At 50.6% G+C, this 26139-nt stretch overlaps 1 protein-coding gene across 5 annotated transcripts in view; it reads left to right on the top strand.

Moving 5' to 3' along the window:
- The window catches only part of ACOT7 (acyl-CoA thioesterase 7), a 124450-nt gene that overhangs the window by 60878 nt on the left and 37433 nt on the right, over positions 1 to 26139 (top strand). For all 5 annotated transcript variants that reach the window (XM_032301096.1, XM_032301094.1, XM_032301095.1 and 2 more), the window contains exons 5-6: positions 666 to 780; positions 11738 to 11824. In XM_032301096.1, coding sequence (XP_032156987.1) covers positions 666 to 780; positions 11738 to 11824 — 202 coding nt within the window. The remainder of the gene's footprint in view (positions 1 to 665; positions 781 to 11737; positions 11825 to 26139) is intronic.

Genomic DNA, 26139 nt, shown 5'->3' with positions numbered 1-26139 from the left:
TCAAGGCAGGCAGATCACGAGGTCAAGAGATCGAGACCATCCTGGCCAACGTGGTAAAACCATCATCTCTACCAAAAATACTAAAGTTAGCTGGGTCTCTACTAAAAGTACAAAAATTAGCTGGGCGTGGTGGTGTGCGCCTGTAGTCCCAGCTGCTTGGGGGGATGAGGCAGAATAATCACTTGAACCCGGAGGGCAGAGGTTGCAGTGAGCCGAGATCACACCACTGCTCTCTAGCCTGGGACAGAGCAAGACTCTGTCTCAAAAATCAATAAAATAAATTTTAAAAATAAAGAAAAATTGGGAATAAGTGCCCACATAGTTAGAAAAACCATGTTAAATGATACAGTGAAGTAGCAAAACACAGTTGCTTTTAAACTCCACATACAGCACCATAGAGCTTTTTTATCTATTTGTGGGCACAAAAGCAAGTCCAGGAAGGATCTAAACTGAACATCTGACCCAGGTTGTCTCTGGGGAGTGGAGCTGCCTGGGATTCCTCTCTTTCTGTATTCTTATTACTTATATTAAATACACATGAACAAGAAAAAATAGTCTCAGTTACAAAAGGCTGTGTGACATAAGGGGCCTAGGGTTGTGGCCATTGGGCAAGGGGAGGAGGCCGCGTCCCACCTGGGCCTGACATGTCTCTGGTTTCCCCGCAGTATTCCCGGCAGGAGCAGGAGGAGGAGGGCCGGAAGCGATACGAAGCCCAGAAGCTGGAGCGCATGGAGACCAAGTGGAGGAATGGGGACATCGTCCAGCCAGTCCTCAACCCAGGTGAGAGCCGCAGGCACCAGCAGCAGGTGCCTCTCCTCGCTGGGGACGCATAGGAGGCAGGAGCTGACCAGGCCTACGTGAGCCTCCTGTTCGAGGATCCCCAGGTGCTGAGTGCACTCTCCTGGAACTGGTCTCTCTGGGGTCCCCAGACAGGGCTGTCCCCCAGCCCTGCCCTGAGCCATGTAGACCCCTCCAGTCACACAGCTGGAAAGTGACCTGAGCAACTCAGCAATTCTCAAGAGGGCACTGCACGTGGGTCCTCCATTGCCAGGCAGGCGGCTGCACCTGTTCACAGGGAATTGGTTTTTGTTGTATCTTTTGCTCATGTTGACTCAGTGTCTTGTTCTTTCTTTTTTTGAGACAGAGTCTCACTCTGTACCCCAGGCTGGAGTACAGTGGCACAATCTTGGCTCATTGCAGCCTTTGCCTCCTGAGTTCAAGCAATTGAACCCTGCCTCAGTCTTCTGAATACCTGATATTAAGGCACGGGCCACCATGCCGGGCTAATTTTTGTATTTTTAGTAGAGATGGGATTTCACTATGCTAGCCAGGGTGGTCTTGAACTGCTGACCTTAAGTAATGAGACTGCCTTGGCCTCCCAAAGTGCTGGGACTGTAAGTGTGAACCACAGCACCCGGCCAGGTCCCTTGTTCTTGATGGATTTCCAGCTCATCCAAAAAAGAAAAACCGGCAGCAGTTCTACAGGCGGCACTATTCTCGGCCCCGCTGTTCAGATATTGACTGGGGGAGTGGCTCTGCAGGTCGGGCACTGGGCTGTGTAGTGTGCCCAGCTTCCCTGCAGTGTCGGTCCCTTCTGTCCATCCATCCTCTTGCCCACATGTCACAATGCTCTGGCTTTCACAAAATGTTCATCCAAAATCCAAACAAATGCACAACGAGTTGTTTTCCCTCAAGCAAGGACTTTCTACCCAGGGAACTCCCGAGTTCCTAGAAACAGTTCCGGGCATGGGCCCTGGGGAGCGTCAGTCCCCCTAGGAACAGGGTGAGCCTTCGGGGGCAGGCAGTGAGTGTTACCCATCTCCCCACTGCACACATGGGGGTCACGTTGTAATAGTGGCGGGAGAACTCCCTCTGAAATGCACTGTGTGCTTCTCTGCCTCACTGCAACGGCCTGGGTTTGTGGCGCATTCATGCTCTCTGCCGGGTTCCACAGGGCACCGTCCTCACGCAGCCTGGGGAGGGTTTTCTGCCCCCCACAGCCCCTTGAGGGACCCCGGCCATGGCAGGTGTTTGGGTTTCTGACTCGGCTTTCTCTGTTTTGCCGCCACCCTCGGCATCGGTCAGGACCTGCCACAAGTAATCCCTTTTCCCCTGGGATGTGCCTGTGACGTGGGCTCCACTCTGGGGTCCAGCTGCTCGCAGCCATGCTGGAGAGGCACCCTGGCCCTGCTAACCCAGACTCGGGGCATGGTTCCGGCTGCCCACCTCCCTGGCCTCGTCCACATCAGCATCAAGGGGGACTGGGGGGACTGGAGAAAGCACAGATTACCACCTGTCTTTCCGCGCTAGGCTGCTGGCGCATAGCAGGCACGTGCCTGACTTCCAGACGGGTCAGCTTGAGGCTTGGACAGGGGTTTGTGTGTCTTTGCATCACATTTGTGTCTCTGACTCAGTCTGTGCTCCAGCCTCAACTTGCCGAAAGCGGACTGGTTGTCACCTTAGGTCAGTGGGACTGGGTAGGTTGGTTTCTTTACTATTGGGGAATCTGCCGTAGCTTTCTTCTCTTTTCACATTGAAGGAAGGAAGGGAGGGAGGGAGGGAGAGGAAGGAAGGAGAGGGTAGGAAGGAAGGAGAGGGAAGAAAGGAAAGAGAGAAGAAATTACTCTATCAGTATTAATAGAAAGAATAGTGCTGCTTTGATGAAACTCCAGTGAAGAGATACCTTTTTTTTTTTTCCTGAGATGAAGTATTACTCTGTCGCCCAGGCTGGATTACAGTGGCATAATCTTAGCTCACTGCAACTTCTGCCTCCTGGGTTCAAGCAATTCTTCTGCCTCAGCCTCCCAAGTAGCTGGGATTACAGGCGCACATCACCATGCCCGGCTAATTTTTGTATTTTTAGTAGAGACAAGGTTTCACCATGTTGGCCAGGCTGGTCTCGAACTCCTGACCTTGTGATTCACCCACCTCGGTCTCCCAAAGTGTTGGGATTACAGGTGTGAGCCACCGTGCCCGGCCTGAGATACCTTTTAAAAATAAAATTTAAATAGACAGCGAGTTTCTCAACATAGCAATATATCAGACAGGCTTGGAGGCATGTGCTGGGACAGACAGTGCTCAGGCTCTGCTTTTGGGAGGGCAGCCCAGCGGGCAGGTCAGACACAGGCCCCAAGGACCATGATGGGATGCCAGGGGGGGAAAGTGTCTTGTGAAAGGCACCAATTCGGTGCTCAGGGTCAGAAGATATGTCCACAATCAAATACCTAGAGCCGTGAATCGGACCTTACATGGAAAATGGGTCTTTGCAGATAGGGTTACACTAAGGATGTTGAGATGAGGTCATCTGGATTACCCAGGTGGGCCCCAAATCCAGTGACAGGTGCCCTTGTAAGAGATGAGCAGAGGCCACGTCTAGCCTAACACAAAGGGGACGTGGAGGAGAGGGTCTGGGTGGAACATGGGGGCTGCCTGGACCTACCTTTTCATGAGCGGTTTCTGGAGAGGGCTTGCGGCCGGTGTCAGACCGTGGCGGGCTGAGGATGCGGGCAGCGCTGCCGGGCTGACTCTGGCTTTGAGAGGTATGGATTAGATCCTAGCTTCTGCCTTTGACTGACCGTCAGGGACACTAAAATTACTCAAGATTTTCAATCAGTTTAAATTCCTTTACCCGTGGGATTCTGTTGTTTGCCAGCCTCTGATTGGCTGTAAATTTACACATGATATTTTTCAGAATGTAGTATTCAATATCATTCAGAGTTGGCCTTCTAAATCTCGAGATTTCCTGATTTTCATTTGCTTTTATTTTTACTTTTTTGTTTTATAAAAATGCGTCTTCCTCAGACGATTGGATTAGAGACTTGGCTTTTAAACGTTTCTGAGGAAGTCTCATGGCCATTCTTTCTTGAGTATATCTGATCATCTGCATCTCTGACTCTCATTTCTGGGTGGAGCTGGCATCTCAGTGGCAGGGCTAGACTGGTCCTCCTTGTCAGAGCTGCCCAGTGCCCTCAGGAGCCAGGAGTATGCTCCTGAGATCAGCCTGGTCTCCTGTCTGGTGGCTCAGTGTGGATGAGTTTGGGTTTGGGAGGGGTGCCCTTGTCAATGGGTACAGCAGCTCAGGGAGAAGAGTGTGTGTCCTTGGCATTGGGGTCTTTCTTTTTTTTTTTTTCTTTTTTTTTGAGACAGAGTCTTGCTCTGTCGATAGGCGCCAGGCTGGAGTGCAGTGGCGCAATCTCAGCTCACTGCAATCTCCGCCTCCTGGGTTCAAGCAATTCTCCTGCCTCAGCCTCCCGAGTAGCTGGGACTACAGGCACGCGCCACTACGCCCAGCTAATTTTTGTATTTTTTAGTAGAGATGGGGTTTCACCATGTTGGCCAGGATGGTGTCGATCTCTTGACCTCGTGATCCGCCCGCCTCGGCCTCCCAAAGTGCTGGGATTACAGGCGTGAGCCACCGCGCCCGGCCGGCATTGGGGTCTTTCTAACGGGTGTGAGACATGCTGTCCCTTCCTGTGGGAGGCCTCTCCCTCTCTGCCCTGGAGAGGGCATCTTGCCCTTTGACTTGCCTCCTCCCAGCCCCCACACCTCCCACATCCCGAATCTCATCTCAGAGCCAGAGTTCAGACTGTTGCCTAGCAACCTCCACAGGGGCAGCCTCTCTTTCAGGTAGCTCAGAGTCTGTGAGTTCCTTAAAAGCCTGTTGTCCAATATATACAGCTATAATTAGTGATTTTTTTTTTTGAGACAGTATTTTACTCTGTCACCCAGGCTGGAGTGTAGAGTGCGGTGGCACCATCTCAGCTCACTGCAACCTCCGCTTCCCAGGTGCAAGCAATTCTCCTACCTCAGCCTCCCGAGTAGCCGGAATTACAGGCATACCACCATGCCTAGCTAATTTTTGTATTTTTAGTGTAATTATTTTGTAATTTTAGTGTAATTTTTGTGTTTTTAGAGGCAGGGTTTCACCATGTTGGGCAGGCTAGTGTCCAACTCCTGACCTCAGGTGATCCACTCACCTTGGCCTCCCAAAGTGCTGGGATTACGGGCGTGAGCCACCGCGCCTGGCTTTTTTTTTTTTTTTTCTCCAGGCAGAGTCTCACTCTGTTGCCCAGGCTGGAGTGCAATGGTGTGATCTCCGCTCACTGCAACCTCTGCCTCCCGGGTTCAAGCGATTCTGGTACCTCAGCCTCCCAATTACCTGGGATTACAGGCATGCACCACTGTGCCCTGTGAATTTTTGTATTTTTAGTAGAGACAGGGTTTCGCCATGTTGGCCAGACTGGTCTCAGACTCCTGACCTCGTGATCGGCCCGCCTTGTCTTCCTGAAGTGTTGAGATGACAGACGTGAACCTCTGCACCCGGCCCATCATATAATTTTTTAAAGGCCAGTTATCCTTATTGTTTTCTCCATCTGACAAGAGAAAATGAAATTACCATGAGCTCCTCGGATTCATAGCTGTCGGCTGTCCAGCTTCGACTGTGTAGGGACTGTGCGGCCATATGGCTGTCCATTTTTAGGGCTTATGACAAAATTAGCCCTGCCTCACACAAGTTCAGGGGCCTGCCTCTAGCCCTTGGGTTGAAAATAGTGTTCACTTCTAGGCCTGGTCCAGCCCTTCCAGTGCAGATGGGGTCTTGGTAGGTCACCTAGCCCCTGGCTCTTGGATTGGGATCCGCTTCCTGGAGTCAGGCAGTGCTCTGGCCAAGTCCCAGGAGGATCTGCCCTCAGCCATCCACGAGGGTGTGAGCGTGGTGAGCGTGGCCAGGCCTGGGGGTCGGCCCAGGGTCTGAAGTGCCTTCCACCCGATGCCTCTGGCCCTCTGGCCAGGCCCATAGTCCTGCTCGCATAAGCAGTAGTTTGGGGGCTGGGAGCATGGGGGAAGCAAGAGAGGATGGGGGAGGAAGGGAGGTGCTAAAGTTGGACCACCTAGGTTTGAACCCAGCTCTGCTGCCTTCATGGGAACTTAACATCTCCGTGCCTCAGTTTCCTCAGCTGGAACCAGAGATGGTGAAACTGAAACCGAAACCATAGGCTTGTGAAGATGACATAAACACCTAACACCCATGAAGCCCTGGAAATTGCTTGTCACATAGGACGGGGTCTGGAAAGGGGAGTTTTGTGTTATGGCTGTGGAAACCTTGCCCACTGCTACCCTGAGGGCCTGTTTCAGGCTCCTCACATCATTTTGAAACTGCAGGTTCGAAGATTGGGCACGGCATTAGTCAAGGTCTTCCTTACTGCTGCAGCAGACAAACCTGAAAACCCTTGCGGGTCCCGCAGCCGAGGTTCATTTCCTCCTTAGGTAAAGTCCAAATCAGGCTTTCCTAATGGGCTGGATTTCCTCCAAACGGTAGAGATGTAGGGATTCCGGCCCCTTCAGTCCTGTACCTCCACTTTCTTTAATGGGTAGCTTTGATGGTTACCTTGGAAGGGGACAGAGTGGGGAGGCTCACACATCTGAGGTTTCCGTGGGTCAGGCCTGGAAGCAGCATTTCACTCTGCTCACTCCCTGGACATGAGTGGTATTTCCACACCCACTGCAGAGGAGGCAGGGCAGCACGGCCCTGCTGTGTGTGGAGACAGGCTTGGTCGTCTCTGCCTGGCCCTGCCCCTCCAGTCACCAGATCCCTGTTGTGTTCATTGCACACTTGGAGTACCTCACCCTCAAGGATGACCTCCTGAATTTTTGGCTGGCCTCCGTGCTGACCTCAGAGTGTAGCTGCTGGCTGTATGCACGCAATCTTCTCCGTTGTGTTCAGATGCAATTCTTCATGTTCCTGCAGCCGATGAACTAAGATGATGAGTTATCTGCACTTGCAGCCTTTGTACGGCAGTGGAAGAAGGAACAGAAGAGCACACTCATCTAGAAAGGAAAGAACGGGAGCTACCCAGGAGCCCCTGGCCCAAGCAGAGATGACTCTTGCCAGGGTCTGAGCTGTGGCCATGGGGAAGGATCTTTGGTGAGACTCTGATTCCGCTCTTGCGGAGGAACTACGTGGTCCCTGGCTCAGCCTCCTCGAAGGTTCTTCCCTGTTCATTATCCTCCATGTCCTCATGCAAGTGGGCACCAGGAAATGGGGCCCTCAGCCCGCCTCCTGCCTGCCTACGTTTGGGGAGGTTACTTTACGGTTTTCATAGTCAAAAGATTTTTTTTTTTCTTTTTTTTTTTAGAAAAAAAAAAAAAGAAAAGAAAAGAAAAAGAATGAAGGAGAGGAAGAAAGAGGAAGAGGGAGAGAGAATGGGAGGGTTGCTTTATTGCCCGGGCTAGAATGCAGTGTAAAAATGGATATGCCAATAATTGTGCTTAATAATGAAGACATGAAAAAAATGGGGGAAGAAAATGACAAACAAGCAGCCAACTAATATTTCATTTAAACCTGTAAGTAGGTGTGATGTGGTACTGATAAGAGTGTATATTTTGTGTATTTAAAGTGGACAGTTCTATAAATGTTTATTAAGTTTACTTGTTCCGGATCTGAATTCAAGTCCTAGATATCCTCGTTAATTTTCTGTCTGTTATCTGTCTAATATTGATGTTGAAGTCTCCCACTATTATTGTGTGAGAGTCTAAGTCTCTTTATAAGTCTTATGTATCTGGGTGTTCCTGTATTGGGTGCGTATGTATATATTTAGGATCTTTAGCTCTTCTTGTTGCATTGATCCTTTTATCTTTATGTAATGTCCTTGTTTGCCTCTTTTGATCTTTGTTGCTTTAAAGTCTATTTTATCAGAGGCAAAAATTGCAACTTCTGCTTTTTATTTATTTATTTATTTTTGCTCTCCATTTGGTTGGTAAATCTTTCTCCATCCCTTTGTTTTGATTCTTTGTGTATCCGTGCATGTGAGATGGGTCTGCATTCAGCATACCAATGGGTTTTGGCTGTGTCTTTTGATTGGGGAATTTAGTCGATTTAAATTTAGGATTAACAATAGTATATGTGAGTTTAATACTGCCATTTGATGCTAGCTGGCTGTTTTGCCCATTAGTTGATATAAATTCTTCATTATGTTGATGCTCTTTACTTTTTGGCATATTTTTGGAAAGGGTGATACTGGTTGTTCCCTTCTGTGTGTAGTGGTTCTTTCAGAAGCTCTTGTAAAGCAGGGCTGGTGGTGATGAAATCTCTGAGTGCTTGCTTGTTCACAAAAGATTTTATTTTTCCTTCACTTATGAAGCTTAGTTTGGCTGGGTATGAAATTCTGGGTTGAAAGTTCTTTTCTTTAAGGATGTTGAATATTGGCCCCCACTCTCTTCTGGCTTGTGGGGTTTCTGCTGAGAGACCTGCTGTGAGTCTGATAGGCTTCGCTTTATGGGTAACCTGACCTTTCTCTCTGGCTGCCCTCAGTATTTTCTCCTTCATTTCAACCCTGGTGAATGTGATGTGACGATTGTGTGCCTTGAGGTTGGTCTTCTTGAGGAATATCTTTGTGGTGTTCTCTGTATTTCCTGGAGTTGAATATTGTCCTGCCTTGCTAGGTTGGGAAAGTTTTCCTGAATAATATCCTGAAGCGTATTTTCCAGCTTGGATTGATTCTCTTCGTCACATTCAGGTACACCTATCAAGCGTAGATTAGGTCTTTTCACATAGTCCCATATTTCTTGGAGACTTTGCTCATTCCTTTTTATCCTTTTTTCTCTAATCTTGTCTTCTCGTTTTATTTCATTAAGTTGGTCTTCGGCCTCTGATATCCTTTCTTCTGCTTGATCAATTCGGCTGTTGAAAGTTGTGCATACTTTGCGAAGTTCTCGTATTGTGTTTTTCAGCTCCATTCATTCACTTATATTCCTCTCTAGATTGTCTATTCTCGTTAGCATTTCGTCAAACCTTTTTTCAAAGTTCTTAGTTTCTTTGAATTGGGTTAGAACAAGTTCTTTTAGCTCACAGAAGTTTCTTATCATTCTACCTTTTGAAGCCTGCTTCTGTTAATGGAACGCACTCGTTCTCCATCAAAAGCTTTTTCTCAGTCCAGGCAAATTCATATTCCCCGTAAACTTGGTAGGCATCTGATCTGTCTGCCTCCAGCCAGTTCCACGTGATGGGAACCACACCCAGCATTCTTTCCAAGTGTCATGCCCCAGCCTGGTGTATGTGGTTGCTTTTCCATCCCACTTCACTCCACGGTCTTTCTCATTCTCAAGACACACATGGCTGGGTAAACCACACCTTAATCTGTTTTTCGACACAAGGCTGAGTTTTAATGGGCTTTGGATTTCAGTCTCCTTCAGTTCCCAGATCAATCAACAATAGGCTTTTCCAGTCTTTCAATGCCCCACACTTCTGGCCTCTTCTCAGAGCCCCTCCCCTCGTGCTATTGTAGGTTTCAGGCTATGCTCAATTCCTCTGAGGCCCAAGGTGCCCTCGGCAATTGCAGGCTGGTTTTGACCACCCCTAGACCCTGGCAGGCCCACACTGAAGCGGCAGGTGGGAGAACGGGCTTCCCCTCCCTTGGGCCAAGCCACAGGTTGTGTGAACTGACTGCAACGCAGGGACGTCGGGGCCCCCAGGGAATCCTTCTCGGAAGTCTTGGTGCTCGGAGGGGTCTGTTGCTTGGCTTTGAGCCAGCTCCCGGAGGGGCCCATATGCAAGGGCCTCTTGATGCACATTCAGGAGTGTGTGTGGGTGGGCCGGTCCCTAGGATGTGGCTGTCCCTAGAATGTGGCTTCTTGGAAGGGGCTCCTCCACTCTGCTTCTGACTCCATGACAGGCTACTTTTCCCACACACCTTGGCATGAGGGCGAGCGCAGGGCAGGAATGAAGAACCTCACATGGCAGCTAGCAGTGACCAGGAGAGAAGGCAGAGGAACCGGTTTGAAATTGTGTGTGTGGAGTGTACCTGTGTGCTGGGGCTGCTGTGACAACAGTGCCCACCAAAACGGCAGAAATTCGTCTCACAGTCCTGGAGGCTGGAAGGCCAAGGACAAGGTGTTGGCAGGCTGGAGCCTCCCAAGGCCTCTCTGCTGGGCTTGTAGATGCCATCTTGCCTTGTATGGGTCTGTCCTCACCTCCTCCTCTTGTGAAGACACCAGCCCACCCTCATGACCTCATTTTAACTTAGTTACTTCTTTAAAGATCCTTTCTCTACACTCAGTCACATTCTGAGGCACTCAAGGTCAGGACCTCAACATATGATTTGTGGGGACACAATTTAGCCCATGACCTAGAGGCACATCAGAGCCTCAGAAATGACACTTGGGTCGGGAGTGGCGGCTCACACCTGTAATCCCAGCACTTTGGGAGGCGAGGCAGGTGGATCACCTGAGGTCAGGGTTTAAGACCAGCCTGGCCAACATGGCGAAACCCCGTCTCTACTAAGAATACAAAAATCAGCCGGGTATGGTGGCATATGCCTGTAGTTCCAGCTACTCAGGAGGCTGAGGCAGGAGGATCGCTTGAACCAGGGAGGCGAGCGTTGCAGTGAGCTGAGATCATGCCATTGCACTCCAACCTGGGCAACAAGAGCGAAACTCCATCTCAAAAAAAAAAAAAAAAGAGAGAGAGAGAAAGAAAGAAATGACATTGAACACTTAGGAGACCCCAGGTATCAGCTTCTGGGTCAGGACCACCCTTCGTCCCACCAGCTCTTTGGCTGCTGAGAAACATTACTTGCCAAAGGCCTAGAAAGGACCTGCATTAATCTGTAATGAGTCCCTGTCATTTCATGGCCCAGTGGGCTATGTTCAACAGCTCAAGGCTGGTGGGGCAGGAATGAGCTGCCCTTTCTGAGTGCCAGCTGTCCTGGGCAGGGAACAGATGAAGTCTCGTTACTGACCAGAAGGCCTTGGGGGTAGAGGGTGGGTGTGCACGCCAGGCTGGTTTACACAGGTGTCTGCCCAGGGGATCTTGCGTGGGTTTTATCTCCATCCTGTGAGAAAAAACAGTGTTGAGAAAGGTCTGCCTTCTGACTGGGTGCGGTGGCTCACACCTATAATCCCAGAACTTTGGGAGGCTGAGACAGGTGGATCGCCTGAGGTCAGGAGTTCAAGACCAGCCAGGCCAACATGGTGAAACGCCGTCTCTACAAAAAATACAAAAATTAGCTGGGTGTGGATGCACATACCCGTAATCCGAACTACTCAGGAGGCTGAGGCACGAGAATCGCTTGGCCCTGGGAGGTGGATGCTGCAGTGAGCTGAGATTGCACCACTGTACTTCAGCCTGGGCAACAGAGTGAGACTCCGTCTCCAAAAAAAGAGAAAGCTCTGCCTTTCAGAGACTGGAAGCTATATTTCATCTTCTTTTTTTCTTAAGTGCAGCCTCTTAAAGATAGTTCAGGAGCACTGCAGTGTTGGGTGACTGAAGCTCCCCCAAGGCATTCGCAAGAGTGAGGCGATAGAGGAGTGAATGGGGTAGGGGCCGGCCGGAGGGAAGAGCTTGCACCCTGCGGAGCTGTACATTCTCAGGCCAGTGGAGTAACTTACAGAAACACTGTGGCACTTCTGATAAAATTGGAAATGCAAGTCCGATGTTAACTACAGCCCAGTGGAGGGTCACGCGCAATCTCACAGCTTTGAGAGGCTTAGTGGCTACCCCTGGGCAGGGCCTTGCAGGGCACTGATGGCTCCAGAGAGTCTCCTCATGACCCACTAACAGAATGGCTCATGAATCCTTGAAAGCCTCTCCTTCACCCAGTGTAGCCTGTTTAGAGACCATAGCTGATCGCCTTTGGACATATTCGTTGACTGTGCGACCTCAGGGTGGTTTCGGCATTGCCAGACCTTTCAGCTGTGGCAGTCAGTCCACCCCATGACCAGTCTCTCTCCTTTGCAATTCCAGAGCCGAACACTGTCAGCTACAGCCAGTCCAGCCTGATTCACCTGGTGGGGCCTTCAGACTGTACCCTACACGGCTTTGTGCATGGAGGTAAGAAGAAAGTGGCCTGGCCACTCCACCCTGTCCCTTGGGTCATTGTTGTTCCTCTGGGAGCCGTGCTGCCATCTGACACAGCTGAGGCTCTTGTGTTTGGTGAAGCATAAATTTAAGAATAGGCCAGGCGCAATGGCCGTGCACTTTGGGAAATGGAGGCAGGAGGATCTCCTGAGTTTAGGAGTTCGAGACCAGTCTGGGCAACATAGGGAGACTCTGTCTCTACAACAAAAATAAATAAAGCCAGGTGTGATGGCTACACCTGTAATCCCAGCTACTGGGAGGCTGAGGTGGGAAGATCCCCTGAGCCCAGGAGGTTGAAGTTGTAATGAGCCATGATCATGCCACTGCACTTCAGCCTGGGTGACAGAGCGACACCTTATCTCAAAAAAAAGGTTGACAATAAATCACAGAAATATGCTGAGAGGCCGGGTGTGGTGGCTCACGCCCGTAGTCCTAGCACTTTGGGAGGCCGAGGTGGGTTGATCACCTGAGGTCAGGAGTTCAAGACTGGCCTGGACAACATGGCAAAACCCCATCTCTACTAAAAATACAAAAATTTGCCAGGCGTGGTGGCAGCTACTTGGGAGGCTGGGGCAGGAGAATCACTTGAATCTGGGAGGTGGAGGTTGCAGTGAGCTGAGATTGCACTCCAGCCTGGGCGACAGTGAGACTCTGTCCCAAAAAAAACAGAACAAACCAGAAAATACGCTGGTGCCCGTTTTTCAAGTCGGTGATGAAAGTTAAATGGATGACTGAGTCCCGGGGGGGGTCACATGCAGCCTCGGGATCTTACAGTCGTGAGATGTTTAATGCTTGCCCTGGGTCAGGGGCAGGGCCTTGCCAGGGCACTGATGTCTCCGGAGGCTAGCACTGTGACTTGCTGACAGTGGCTTGTTAATAATGTTTGTCCTCTAATGTTTGAATTTATCTTTTCCCAGTAAGCACAGATTCCTTCTCAAACAACACAGGCCTTAAAGTTCCGAGCTCAGCTTCCCGGAGTTTGAGCAGCTGGAACCCAGAGGATTTAGCTGTAGGTTCACAGATGGACACTTTAACTTTCATAATGTGTAAATTTTTTTTTTGGAGATGGAGTCTCATTCTGTCATCCAGGCCAGAGCTGGAGTGCAGTGGCATGATCTTGGCTCACTGCAACCTCCACCTCCAGGGATTTAAGTGATTCTCCTGCCTCAGCCTCCCGAGTAGCTGGGACTGCAGGTGTGTGCCACCACACCCAGCTAATTTTTTGTATTTTTAGTAGAGTTGGGGTTTCACTGTGTTAGCCAGGATGGTCTCGATCTCCTGACCTCGTGATCCACCTGTCTCGGCCTCCCAAAGTGCTGGGATTACAGGAGTGAGCCACTGCGCCTGGCCCATAATGAGTAATTATTTTTTGTGATTTAGGGAAAACGTAGATAGCGTATCAAATCCATAATTTCATGGCTACTGTAATTTTGAATGAGACTGAAGTAAACTTTTAAGAACAAGTTGATTTGAAGAAAAGCATCAGGGAGATAAGATCATAGTGAAGTGGCATCAGTGATAGCAGAAGTTGTGAAGGCAGTACGTGGTTAGTGAAGTTTGGGCACAGCTGTTCTGGGTGTACTGAGCTATTCATCTGTCCCGAGGCATAACAAGCACTTTTGCACAATGCTGTTATTTCTAATTGCCTTTAACACCAAGTTCCCTTTTCTTCTCCATTCAGAAAACTCCTATTTATCCTTCAAAACCCAGCTCAAATGGCCCCACTCTCTGTTGGCTTACATTGATATTTCTACTAGGGATACCTCAGGAGCAGGGACTGGATCGTAGTCTTTGTGTTAGCTCCAGCACCCACAGAGAGTCAAAGTGGAACCTTGCAGATACTCATTCCATGAATGAGAGGCACCAATCACTTTCAGGTTTGGGACAGTGGGCTCTAGGCTGGAGAGCAGTGGCATCATCTTGTCTCACTGCATCCTCCGCCTCCCAGGTTCAAATGATTCTCCCACCTCCAAGCAATTCTCCCGCCTCAGCTTCCCAAGTAGCTGGGATTACAGGCGCATGCCACCACACTCAGCTAATCTTTGCATTTTAAGTAGAGATGGGGTTTCACCATGTTGGCCAGGCTGGTCTCAAACTTGACCTCAAGTGATCAGCCCACCTTGGCCTCCCAAAGTGCTGGGATCACAGGCTTGAGCCACTGCACCTGGTCCTGATGTGAGATATGTTTCTTTCTTTCTTTTTTTTTCTGAGATGGAGTCTCACTCTGTTGCCCAGGCTGCACTTTGGGAGACCAAGGCGGCATATCACAAGGTCAGGAATTTGAGATCAGCCTGACCAACATGGTGAACCCCCGTCTCTACTAAAACTCCAAAAATAGGGCTTGGCACGGTGGCTCATGCCTGTAATTCCAGCACTTTGGGAGGCCAAGGCAGGCAGATCATGAGGTTAGGAGTTCGAGACCAGTCTGGCTAACATGGAGAAACCCCGTCTCTACTAGAAATACAAAATTTAGCCAGATGTGGTGCGCCTCTTTAATCCCAGCTACTCAGGAGGCTGAGGCAGGAAAATCACTTGAACCCAGGAGGCGGGTTGCAGTGAGCCGAGATTGTGCCACTGCACTCCAGCCTGGGTGACAGAGTGAGACTGCATCTCAAAAAGAAAAATACAAAAGTTAGCTGGGCATGGTGGCACGTGCCTGTAATCCCAGCTACTCAGGAGGCTGAAGCAGGTAAATCCATCGAACCCTGGAGATATGTTTCTAAAGTTCGTTTCTTTTTTAAACGAGTCCCCTTTTGGGTTTCTTTTTTCTATGTCATGATCGTTTTCCTCTTTCCACTCAGTGCTGGCCGCACTGCTCTTAAATCTGATTAACCAAGGTCTCACCAGGGGAAGCCCTGCTTTATAACTTCCCAGCCCACGAACATTGTGACAATCAGTATCTCACTGTCCTGAGAACAGCTGTCGCCTCAGAAGCATCTCCTGTTTCCCCTTCCCTAGTGTCCCATCTCTCCCCTCCCTCGAATTCCAGGGTGGGCAGCAGCTCCCTCTTCAGAGCCTGGCCAGCCCAAGCCCGGGCTTCTGAGTATCACCTTTGAGCCTCTTATAGCTCCGTTCTACCTGCAGTTTGTGAAACTCTGTGCTGCGACTTTTGCTTATTTTGTCAACATGTTAGACGTTTTTCACTAAATGTGGCATTTCCGTCATCGCTGTCTTGGCACACCCTTAAGCCCAATCTTTCTTTATGTGCTGAAAGGCATCAGTGAGATGCCAGGTGTGGAAGAATCATTGGAAAAGCCCCTTGGAAGTCTATAGCATGTCATGTTCATTTACAGTGTCTAAGCTGCTTCATTGATACGGGCACATGCCAAGATGTATGTTAAGGAGTGTTTACAATGGCTTTCAATGCTTAATGCCTATTTTAGTAGGGATTTTGCGCCTACCATTTGTAAAAATCTGTCTAATAATTTTACCAAGCTTAACCTTCTCTTATAGGGCCTGGTAACTCACCAGGAATGAATGAATAAAAAACGCCGTGTTGAAAACACAAAACTGTGATTTTATTGTATTTTTCTGTAGAGTACTGTTGGCAAGAATGGCATCTAAAATCATTTGAATCAAAATCTTCCCTAAACTGTAATTCACTAGATGCCAGTTGCAGAAGAAAGTGGTGAAATGGATGCCAATTTAGCCTTGATTCTGTAATTCTAGACTGCGGATGTGTCTGAACAGCTGCGCTCGACTCCCGTTTTCTGTGATTTCCACACATTGGCTAGCCTTGGACTTGAGGACTTTACACACAGGTCTGGGTGGCAATAAACTCGTGAAGGGTGTCTTGGAATGGAAGGAGGTGTTCTGGCTGGAATCACAGATGGAATGCAGTGCTCCCACCACACAGGGGCTCATTGCTGCTTTTCTGGGTGCACAGACAGAACCTTGTGTCTTTAGCTGGGGGAATAGAAAAGATCTGGGGAGTGAGGCCGAGAGTGTGGAGGTCAGTTACCGTCCCGTGTGGGAGGAGGGTTGACGGGGTCTGTGCAGTTCTGGGTTGAAGGGCATGTGGAGAGGGCCAACCTGGCTTTTGATTTCTGTCTTCCCTGAGTCCTGAGAGTCACTCCATGATCCCCTTCCCTCCTCCACAGAGTGCTAGGGTTCAGCCCAGAAAAGACCAGTTTCCTCCCTGTTCTCCCCTTCACTACCCCCACATTTGTTTGTGCAGACTGAAGGGGTGACCTAGCAGATGGCTGTGGGGGTCCAGACCTTGGGAGATGGACGTTCTGGGGGTCAGCTAGTAGCCCTGTTCAAGGCAGACCCAGAGGAGTCTTCAACATGCATTTTTCGCTTCTTACCTTTTGATGGCCTTGGCTTTTTCCTTGATACTTTATTTTTTATTTTTAAGTTAATTATTTTAAACTTAAGTATTGTGGGAAGGATCCAGAGGGCTTGTGGGTCTCTCTTCCTCCCATCGCTCCTTCAGGGGTAGCTGCTGTTTCTGGTTCAGGACTCGGCTTCCTAAGCATGAGGCTCCGTTGCTGTCCCTTGATGTGTAAGTTTCGGATGCGTGAGCCCCATCCCGGCTCGTTGGGTGGGGTTCTATGATTACGTTCCCTGAAACTGTCACTACCATAGCCAATGGTAGCCCCATGCGCTCCAGCAGCTCCGTATGACGCTCAGTACAGTCTGGCTGCCACGGAACTGTTCCTGCCGTGTTCCTGCCGTGTTCCCTGGAGGGCTCCGCCTTCGGTCCTCTCCTCCCCGTTGCTCATTCTGTGCCTGCTCCCAGCTGCTCTCCTGGGACGGTCCTTGCCATTCACCTGGGTTGGATGCCTGGATTCACCGATCTTCAATTTTCCTGTTTGCCGGTTTTGGTGAAACGTGTCCTTCAGTGGCTCCCCAAGAAAAGCAATATGTTAACTGGAATAAAGGCTCAGCTGCCCCCCAGATAGCATGACTTCGACAAGAGAGAGGACTTTTCCTTTCTTTTAACAATGCAGCTGTGAGCGGTCAAGAGCCAATAGGCAGCCCGTGGTGCTGGGGACCCAGGCTTCTGCTGCTGTGTGGTTCCGCCAGCCCTGGGGTACCCTTTGGTGAGCCACGTGTTAGCTGTCTCTTCACCAGCGTCCAGCCCCAAAGGGGTGGCAGGCATATTGGAAACTGCACCCTCAACTTTTCATGTGGCCACGTCTGTGGGTGAGTGAGTGCCATTGGTCAGACACGTCTGTAGACATTGGAATTACTAACGAAGGAAGGGATAGTCTCTGTCCTGGGGCCTACAGGGTCCTCTTCCTGAGCTTTGCAGTCTCAGATGACTTCTGGCTGAGTAGGGCATTCTAGGGGAAAGCGTTCCTTACAGGGCTTGGAAGGCTTTGTCTTCTGGTCCTGAGGTTTCTGCTGGGAAATGCAGGGACTGTAGATTTTCCCTCCATTTTCTGGCCACAACCTCTGCCTGTCTGTGGGCCTGACCTTCCCTCCCCATTCCAGCCTCCAGCCCTCGGCCTATCATTGATCTTCCTGGGACTTTTTATTACTAACCCATTTAGCTGAATAACAGATCGCGTGGTTTGCAGTTTCTGGGTGTTTCTTCCTAGTGAAGTGGCCTTCATCTCCACCCCGTGCCCCAGGCACCACCGGTTCACCATCCGCAGGCGGCCATGCTGTGCACTCACCTGAGAGACTTGGCTCTGCCTCCCTGGGCTCACCCTAAGTGTTCAGGAGGTTGGAAGGGGCCCGAGAACTCGAACTGCCCCCACGTTCTGTGCGATGCTGAGGCTTAGACTGGAGGCCCCACCAGGCCATGTCACATCTTCCTCAATCTCTGTGCTCTAGGCCGCCCTTCCCAGGCAGTTTTGGCAGGTGGGCTCACTGTTATGTAATTAAAAAGTTAGAATTCCATCCGTGGACAGCCTCTTAAAAAATTTTTATGGGTGTGTATATTTATGGGGTACATGAGATGGTTTGATTGATGTAGGCACACAGTATGAAATAAGCACATTGGCCAGCGTGGTGGTTCATGCCTATAATCCTAGCACTTTGGGAGGCCAGGGTGGGTAGATCACTTGAGGTCAGGAGTTCGAGACCAGCCTGACTAACATGATAAAACCCCATCTCTACTAAAAGTAGAAAAATAAGCTGGGCAAGGTGGCGGGTATCTGTAATCCCAGCTACTCAGGAGGCAGAGGCAGGAAAATCACTTGAGCCCAGGAGATGGAGGTTACAATGAGCTGAGACCGCACCCTGCACTCCAGCCTGGATGACAGAGCAAGACTCTGTCTTAAAAAAAAAAAAAAAAGAAAAGAAAGAAATAAGCACGTCATGGAGAATGGAGTATCCATTTCCTCAAGACTTTATCCTTTATGTCACAAACAATCCACTTACATTCTTTTAGTTATTTTTAAATGTACAGTTAAGTTGTTGACCATGGTCACTCTACTGCGCTATCAAATAGTAGGTCTTATTCTTTCTTTCTATTTTTTTATGCCCCTTAACCATCTCCGTGTCCCCTGCCAGCCACCCATTCTGTGGTCAGCTTTGGAGCCTTCCCCTCCGTCTCAGGCTCCTTCCTGGGCCACCAGCTCTACTGAGGGAGACGCAGCCTCCTTTGGCTTAGAGCCAGCCCTTCCTCCCCTCCTGCCCTCTTCTGTCGCCTCCGTCAGACCCGGTGTGTATCTCTCATCTGCTTGAGGTGGTGGTGTTGGCCCCTTCCCTGAAAGGTTGGATCTGTGGCCTCGTCTCTGCTGCCTGTTAAGGTCGCTTGGGGAACTCTTAAAACCACAGACACCAAGACCGCACCTGACAGGTGACCCAGACCCCAGGGGTGTGGTGGGGGACGAGCGCAGGAGCTACAGTTTCCCAGGCTCCCCAGGGGATTCTTGGGGACTGGCTGGGGCAGGATGCCATGGCAAACGTGCCACTCTGGGGAAGACAGACGGCTGGAAGAAAGGAGCTCTCCTGGAATCACGTGTCCATGAGTGTATTTCCCTTCTTAGCCAGTTTCCCAGTTCTGAAATCTGTCTTGTCATCTTCCTGGGTGCTCTTCAGTGAGCAGCCCAGTAGCCATTTTTGGGCGATTTTGAGAAGCCGCAGAAAGAGCCCCATTTCTATGTTTAGTTAGTTATTGTGATCCTCCTTGAATTACACCACAAGAGACCCTAACAGCTGGGGACGGAGGGAGTTGAGATACTTCGAGGGGCAGATTGAACCTTGGGGACAGCAGCAGCTCCAGCCCTGCCCTGAGACCAGCTTTGCTGGGGAACTGGCCCGACTGGCACCCTCCCAACACTGCACATTTGGGGCGCATCAGCCATGTCTCTCACTTCAGCCTAGCTGTGGCCCTCATGGGGCCCTCATCCCAGGGCACGATCCTGGTTCTTCCAGTTGCTTCTCCGGGTCCTGTATCTGGGTCTTAGAGTGTGAGGGGAATGGAAGGAGGCAACGGGTCGTTCTCTGGCTTAGAAGAAAACCTCAGTGTTACTGTTCACATCAGTTCTGAGTAAAAACTAACTCTGCTCTGAGACAGAAGTCAACGCGGCATCCTCATTGGGAGGGGCTTGCTCGGCTCCCCTGTTACTGGGAAGCATAGGATGGTGGTGTGTGGCAGGGAAGTAGAGTCACAACAGAGCTTCCTAAACTCATCTGAGCCTCAAAAACCATCTTAATGCTCTTTAAAAACGCAGATTGTGGCCGGTAGTGGTGGCTCACACATGTAATCACAGTAGTATGGGAGGCTAAGGCAGGTGGATAACTTGAGGTCAAGAGTTCAAGACCAGCCTGGCCATCATGGTGAAATGCTGTCTCTGCTAAAAATACAAAAATGAGCTGAGTGTGGTGGCAGGTGCCTGTAATCGCAAGTTACTTGGGAGGCTGAGGCAGGAGAATTGCTTGAACCTGGGAGGTGGAGGTTACAGTGAGCCAAGATCACGCCACTGCACTCCATCTAGCCTGGGCAACAGAGCAAGACTCTTTCAAAACAACAACAACACAGATTCCCTGGCCCTTCTCCTGAAGGATTTGCTGCAGCAGGGCTGGGTTGGAACCTAGGAACCTGTATTTTTAGTAACAAGTGCCCTGGGTGGCTCTGATGATTCAGAGGCTTCAGAAACAGCTAGAGTGTGGGTTTGTCTCAATGAATCCAGCAACTGTGCCCTCCCACCCATGTCCCTGGACCTCTCCAGAGCATTGGACACCACTGACCTGGCCACCCTGGGGTGCCCTCATGGGATTTCAGGCCACCATGCTTTCCAAGTCCTTCATCCTCCCACACTGTTGGGCACCAGGGTGGCTGGGGGAGTGGGCCTAGGCATCCGCATGTTGATTGCACCCTGAGTGGTTCTTCCTGCCCCAGGGTGAGAACCCTGGAGCTCTATGGAGGCTCTGCCTCCTCTTCTTTCACCTGCCCCTAAGTGTGGGTGCTCACCTGAGGTCTGCCCTCCCCTTCTTCCCACCTTTTTTCCTGTAAGCTCCCCTGACCTCATGGCCTCTGCTCCCGCCTCCAAGTGGCAACTGACAAATTTTCTAATATGCAGCTCAGTCATTCCTCCCAATCTCCCACAGCCTGTGGCAGCTTCACCTTGGACTTGCTCTTCCTCTGGATTCCCCACCTGCCCACCCTCCTTCTAACTTCTGAAGCTATGTGAATGGTGCCCGAGGCTGTGGCCTGCGCAGCCCTCACCTAACCTGACCTCTCTAGGCCTCTGTCTCCTCCTCACCAGTGAGATAATGCAGGGATTAGAAATAAACGAAATAGCACAGGGAAGGCAGCGGGCACGTGGGAAGCATTTAAGAAAGATCGGTTACTTTCATAACTTTTATTACATTTACTTTATTGGCTTTATTATTACAGACACAGACAGTGTTCTGCTCCGTGGAGAACCCAAGCTTTTTTCCCATATCCAGGGGAGCGTTTATAAAATAGGATCATGCACTTGACCACAAAGAGCATTTTAATTATAAGTTCCCTAAAGTGAGACCCATTAAGCCTAAGCCTCCTTAACAAGAACATAGTCCCTGGAAAGTAAACACACCTGCAAATAACTGCCAGTCCAAGAAAAAGTAAAATCTGGACTTATGATTATGCAGAAGATAATGAAAACGTAATACTTGCTATCAAAATCGGGGAGACAGCTAAAGATGTCCTCAGAGTAAAAGTGACAAACTAGCTGGGCGTGGTGGCTCACGCCTGCATGAGGCTAAGGCGGGCGGATCACCTGAGGTCAGGAGTTCAAAGACCAGTCTGACCAGTATGGAGAAACCCCATCTCTACTAAAAATACAAAATTAGCCAGGCCTGGTGGCACATGCCTGTAATCCCAGCTACTCAGGAAACTGAGGCAGAAGAATCACTTAAATCCAGGAGATGGAGGTGTGGTGAGCCGAAATCACACCATTGCACTCCAGCCTGGGCAACAAGAGTGAAACTCCATATATATATATATATATATATTTTTTAAGAAGTGACAAACTTTGAGCTTATTACTTAAAGAGGAAAATTTAAAATACCTAAGTGTTGGAACCGGGAAAAGAAAGTTAACAAAATCCATCCACTGGAAGGAGGCAGAAGGACTCGGGGCAGGAGCAGCCTGGCCTTATGTCTCCGTTAGGGACTCTGAGTCCCTCCTCTCCCCATATCTTGGAGCTGTCCCCCAGCCTCCTACTCGAGTCCCCCAACTCCAAGTCTTACCACCATAGAGCCTGTAACATTTGGGGCATCAGAGCTTGTTCCACTGTCCTGTCCAAGTCTAAGCACCCTTTGGTTGCAGCCTACTAGGCACTGCCATGGCACTCGGTGTACAGAATGGGGGTGTGAGGTCACCATGGAGCCCCTTGCTGGGATGACTCTGCCTCTGCTGCTCAGGCTGGACACCTGGTCTGTTTTGCCTGCTCTGTCAGCCCCAAGTCGCAGTGTGCACACCGGGTCAGCGGAGTAAATGAAAGCCGACAGGGCGACCACGACTGTTGATCGGCCTTGGCAGAGAGCGCTGTCATGGCAGAAAATAGTGGCCAGGATGTTGTGTTATTTGTCAGCCTACAAATAAGTTTATCAGTAAAGAGCCAGGGACCCCGCCAGCTATGGCAGTCTGGCAGGGTCTGGGGAGATGTGCCGGCTGTGCTGGGAGCCCTCCGCCGGTCGCGGTTCCCTCTGCGCGGTTGCTGTTCCCTCTTCTTTTTTCTGTTCTCTCCACCTGGTCACGGTTTCCTCCACCTGGTAGAGGTTCCCTACCCCTGGCTGCGGTTCCCTCTGCCTGGCTGCTGTTCCTCCGGCTGATTGCGGTTCCCTCTGCCCGGCTGCTGTTCCTCCACCTGGTCACTGATCCCTCTGCTCGGTTGCTGTCCCCTCTGCAAGCGTTCTTTCCCTTCACCTGGGTTCCCCAGACAACTGTGAGGCTGCCTGTGTTTTTCTTCAGGTCCCTGCAGAAAAGGAAAGAGACCTCTCGTGAGCGTTCTGTATACATTAGACTGCCCCCGCCTACTTTTTGCTCCAAAGCACCATCACTCCTGACACACTTTCCTATGGCCTCTGTGCCCCAGAATGAAAGTAGACACAGTGGGGACCTGTCTGCTCACTGCCGCGTCCCCACTTAGCGCAGGGCCTGGTGTGGAGTCAGCATTCAGGAGCTGAATGACTGGACTGGGAAGAATGAAGGTCCTGCCTGGGAAAGAAGATGCAGACTGTGGGCCCCGTGCCGTCAGCCCCACCCAGAGGAGCGCGCCAGGCTGTGTGCGAGCTATACCTGAGGACCTCGTGATGACCACTCTCTACCTCGAGAACCAGTGACCAGGCGCCTTCTCTGTGCTAAGCCCCTCCACGCTCCACCATGGGCACTGTGGACGAGACACAGCCCTGCTGGTCATGTGGGAGTCAGGCCTCCTGTGACAAACATCCATGCGAGCGTCTAGCTGCCTGGGAACCAAACACGCTGCCACAGGTCTTGAGGCCAGGGGACAGCACAGCTTAGCTCCAGACTGCTGGAGGAGCAGAGGAAAGGGGGCCGAGAAAACATGGGAAGGGGTGCAAGTGAGGCCTCCGCCACGACGCTCTTGTTCGCTTGGTCTTCTTGGGGCAGTTGTGAAGAAACAATCTTTTGCACCTGCAGGAGGAGTTTTTGTTGTTGTTGTTGTTGTTGTTTTGGGTTTTTTTGAGACAGAGTCTTGCTCTGTTGCCAGGCGCCAGGCTGGAGTGCAGTGTGGTGCAGTCTCAGGTCGCTGCAACCTCCGTCTCCTGGGTTCAAGCAATTCTCCTGCCTCAGCCTCCCGAGTAGCTGGGACCACAGGTGTGCACCACCACGCCCAGCTAATTTTTGTATTTTTTAGTAGAGATGGGGTTTTACCATGGTCTTGATCTCTTGACCTCGTGATCCACCCGCCTCGGCCTCCCAAAGTGCTGGGACTACAGGCATGAGTCACCGAGCCCGGCCTGGAGGAGTTGACTTTCACTGAAAAATACAAAAGAGGGCACAGTTGTTCTTTTCTGATTCCGTGACCTTGTTTGGCTGGAGCCCCCACTGCTGCATGGGACACAATGCACCAGACGGGGGGAGAAGGAAGTAGAGAGGTGGACAAAGAGGGCACGTTTCCTACTCCTGAGGAACTTCTGGTCTAGGGGGCTCAAGAGGTGAACAAGCAAATGCTTTGGGACATCGCTTTCTTCCTCATGAAGCCGAGTGGCACTGGCTGCCGTTACATTCCTTCCAGTACCCCCTGCTAGGATCTTGGTGTTTGAAAACATCGTTCTCCACAGCTGGAGCTCCAAAGCACAGCTTCATGTCCATCCTGATGCTACCAGGGGGGAGGCGAGGGGACTGGTAAACTTGAACCTTGAACCCCAAGATGGGGTCAACCCTAGAAACCTGGGCCCCTCCTCCCTTGACTGGGCGTGGGGTTCGTGCTGCCCCAGTCCAAGCATGCTACAGGCACCTGTCCCAGGAACTCACTTTTTCCTGCCGTACTGGGTCCTCCTCTCAGCCAGGTCCCTGCTGGTCAGCACGTCATTCTTCTCAAATCATGGGACACAAACTCCTTTCCAGAAATACAGAGCATATGGTTCAGATCAGGCTATGAAGTGTAAGAACGTCCTTCTCTGCCTGGGTACGGGTCAGCTGGGGGCTTTTTTCTTTTCTTTTTTTTTTTTTGATGGTACCTTGTCCAGCCTGTGGTCGCCAGGGGCACTGTGGCAGATACTCACTGACAGCATTTCCCTGTCCAAGTGATGAACACAAACTCGTAAACTGGAGCATCACCTGGACTCTTAGAAGGAAACTGACGCCCCACCAAAATGTCTGGGCCTTCCAGGAAGCGACCTTGCTTTGGCAGACTCCAGGCTGAGGCTGCAGCTTCTCACTGGCCTGACCTTCCTAGGGGTGGGCCTGGAGGCTTGTGCATAGCTGCGGCCTCCTCTTGCCTGGGCCTCCGTGGAGGTTGGGATGCAAAATCCATCCACCCTTTCTCTGCTTCCTTATTTTGCAAGTGAAGCGCTCAAGACCTCCTCCCTTCCCTGCTTCAAACTCTATAGAGTGTGAAGAATAAATGGGCGTGGGCAGCTCTTGGCCCTTCTCCCTGGGTCTGTGATGCTCCCAGGCATCTGGCAACCTGATGAATCTTCCTCTGTCCATGGTCCCAGCCACAGAGAGGCAGGTTACTGGACCTGGGAGAGAGAGGCCAGGGCTATCTCATGGTCTCTCACTCTGCTGGATCCTCTCAGAACTCTTGTAATTACTAAAGGGTGGGGTATTTAACACAAGATGAAGTTACTATCGTTTTCTTAATATAGGAGACTGACGCCCACGCTCCGTCAGTTAGGATTAAATATAGAAATGGGGGCATCTCAGATTGCCGCCCACAGAGCAGACAGCAGCACACGGGCTCTGAGCTGTGAACTGCCGCCCCGGGTTTGCAGGCAAGCCTGACCCAGTCGCCTGCCAGGCCTTCGGAAAAGAAAATGAAGCCTCTATTTTTAAGCCAGTGGACAGATCAATACTTTAAAAAACACAAAACAAAAACCTGTAAGCAGTTAAATATTACAATTTGAAATATCCTTGGTATCTAGCGTGCATGCATTAGTGACCAAGAAGGGCTTGCTTTTCCCCCAATCATGCTTGAAATGAATGCAGCTCCAAGGACAGCAAGTCCTACAATTTTGTTGTCATCTTTTAAATTACAGATCTTAGGAGATGAGGACGGCCCGCGGTGGACTGGAATGTGCCAGAGTTATTTTCCAACGTTGGCAGCACCCGTTGTGCCTGCAGTGGGGGAAATTGATGAAGCTTTTCAGTAGGAACCTGGAAAGAAGCATCTTAGAGAAAACTCGGCGCTTGATATTTTTAATAGGGTGGAAGAAAGTGAAAGGGAGATGGTGACTTCCAGCCAGAAGGCGGGTGGCTCCCTCTGGCAAGGCAGGGGGCCCAGGTGTGCAGTGGTGGCGGGAAAGGCAGTTGTGAAGCAGGCACTGTGGTTTTCTGGGATTTTTTTCTTAAAATTTAGTTTTCTCAACTAACATATTGATTGTAGTGTCTTGTGTGTGCTGTCATAGATACAGGCCTTGTATGGTAACAGTCTTTACACGCAGGCCACGATGGGATGAAAACACGTGGCTTTCTAATGATCTCACTTCTGCAGCGACCATCGGACCTCATCGCTGTCTCTGGGTGGCAGGTAGCCAGCAGGCTCAGCCCCAGGCCCTCACAGCAAGATGCCCAGGGTTGTGCCTCGCCAGTAGGAGGGAACAGAGGGCTTGACAGCGGTTGAGTATAATCTTGGTTTTTATGAGATCACTTTCCTCCCCTCTAAGTAGCCACCAGAGTTCAGCTGACAAACAGACCGTGGTTTTTACTATGTTTTTCTCAAGTCCACTGGATCGACACTAAAAAATGCATCTGAGAAAACACAGACCGGGGTGCCTGGAGGCTGAGGCACTGGTTTCTTGCCAGGTCCTTCCTCTCTAGTGGATTTCTGCTTCTGCCATCTCTGCCTCAACACCTGCAGGGGCCAAGAGGGAGCCTTCGCTGTTGCAAGGCCAAACGCTTGGTTTATGGGCCGTTCTAATTGTTTCCCCCGGAAGGGTCATCTCATGAGTCCTAAAGTTGGCCTGGAGTTGGCCCAGGATCCTACTATGACTTCCCTGGGAGGTGCAGATGGCCTGAAGTGGACGAAGATCCTTCCAGGTGAGATCAGAGACCTCCTTGTCTGCCAGAGTTAGGATGCCCCACTGTCCTAATTTCCCGCTGCTTGTGTGTCACTGTTCCTGGTGCTTAGAATGAAACTCCAGGTGTGGGGTACAGTCTGATCATAGACACATGTGGTGGGATTACGACAGCCCCAATGGCCTGGGCCCTAGAATAG

The sequence above is a fragment of the Sapajus apella genome, unplaced genomic scaffold (genome assembly GCF_009761245.1).
Source record: "Sapajus apella isolate SASKATOON/1434 unplaced genomic scaffold, GSC_monkey_1.0 scaffold43, whole genome shotgun sequence".
NCBI lineage: Eukaryota > Metazoa > Chordata > Mammalia > Primates > Cebidae > Sapajus > Sapajus apella.
The sequence above is the reverse complement of the archived record's forward strand: the minus strand, read 5'-3'. Positions and strand labels throughout refer to the sequence as shown.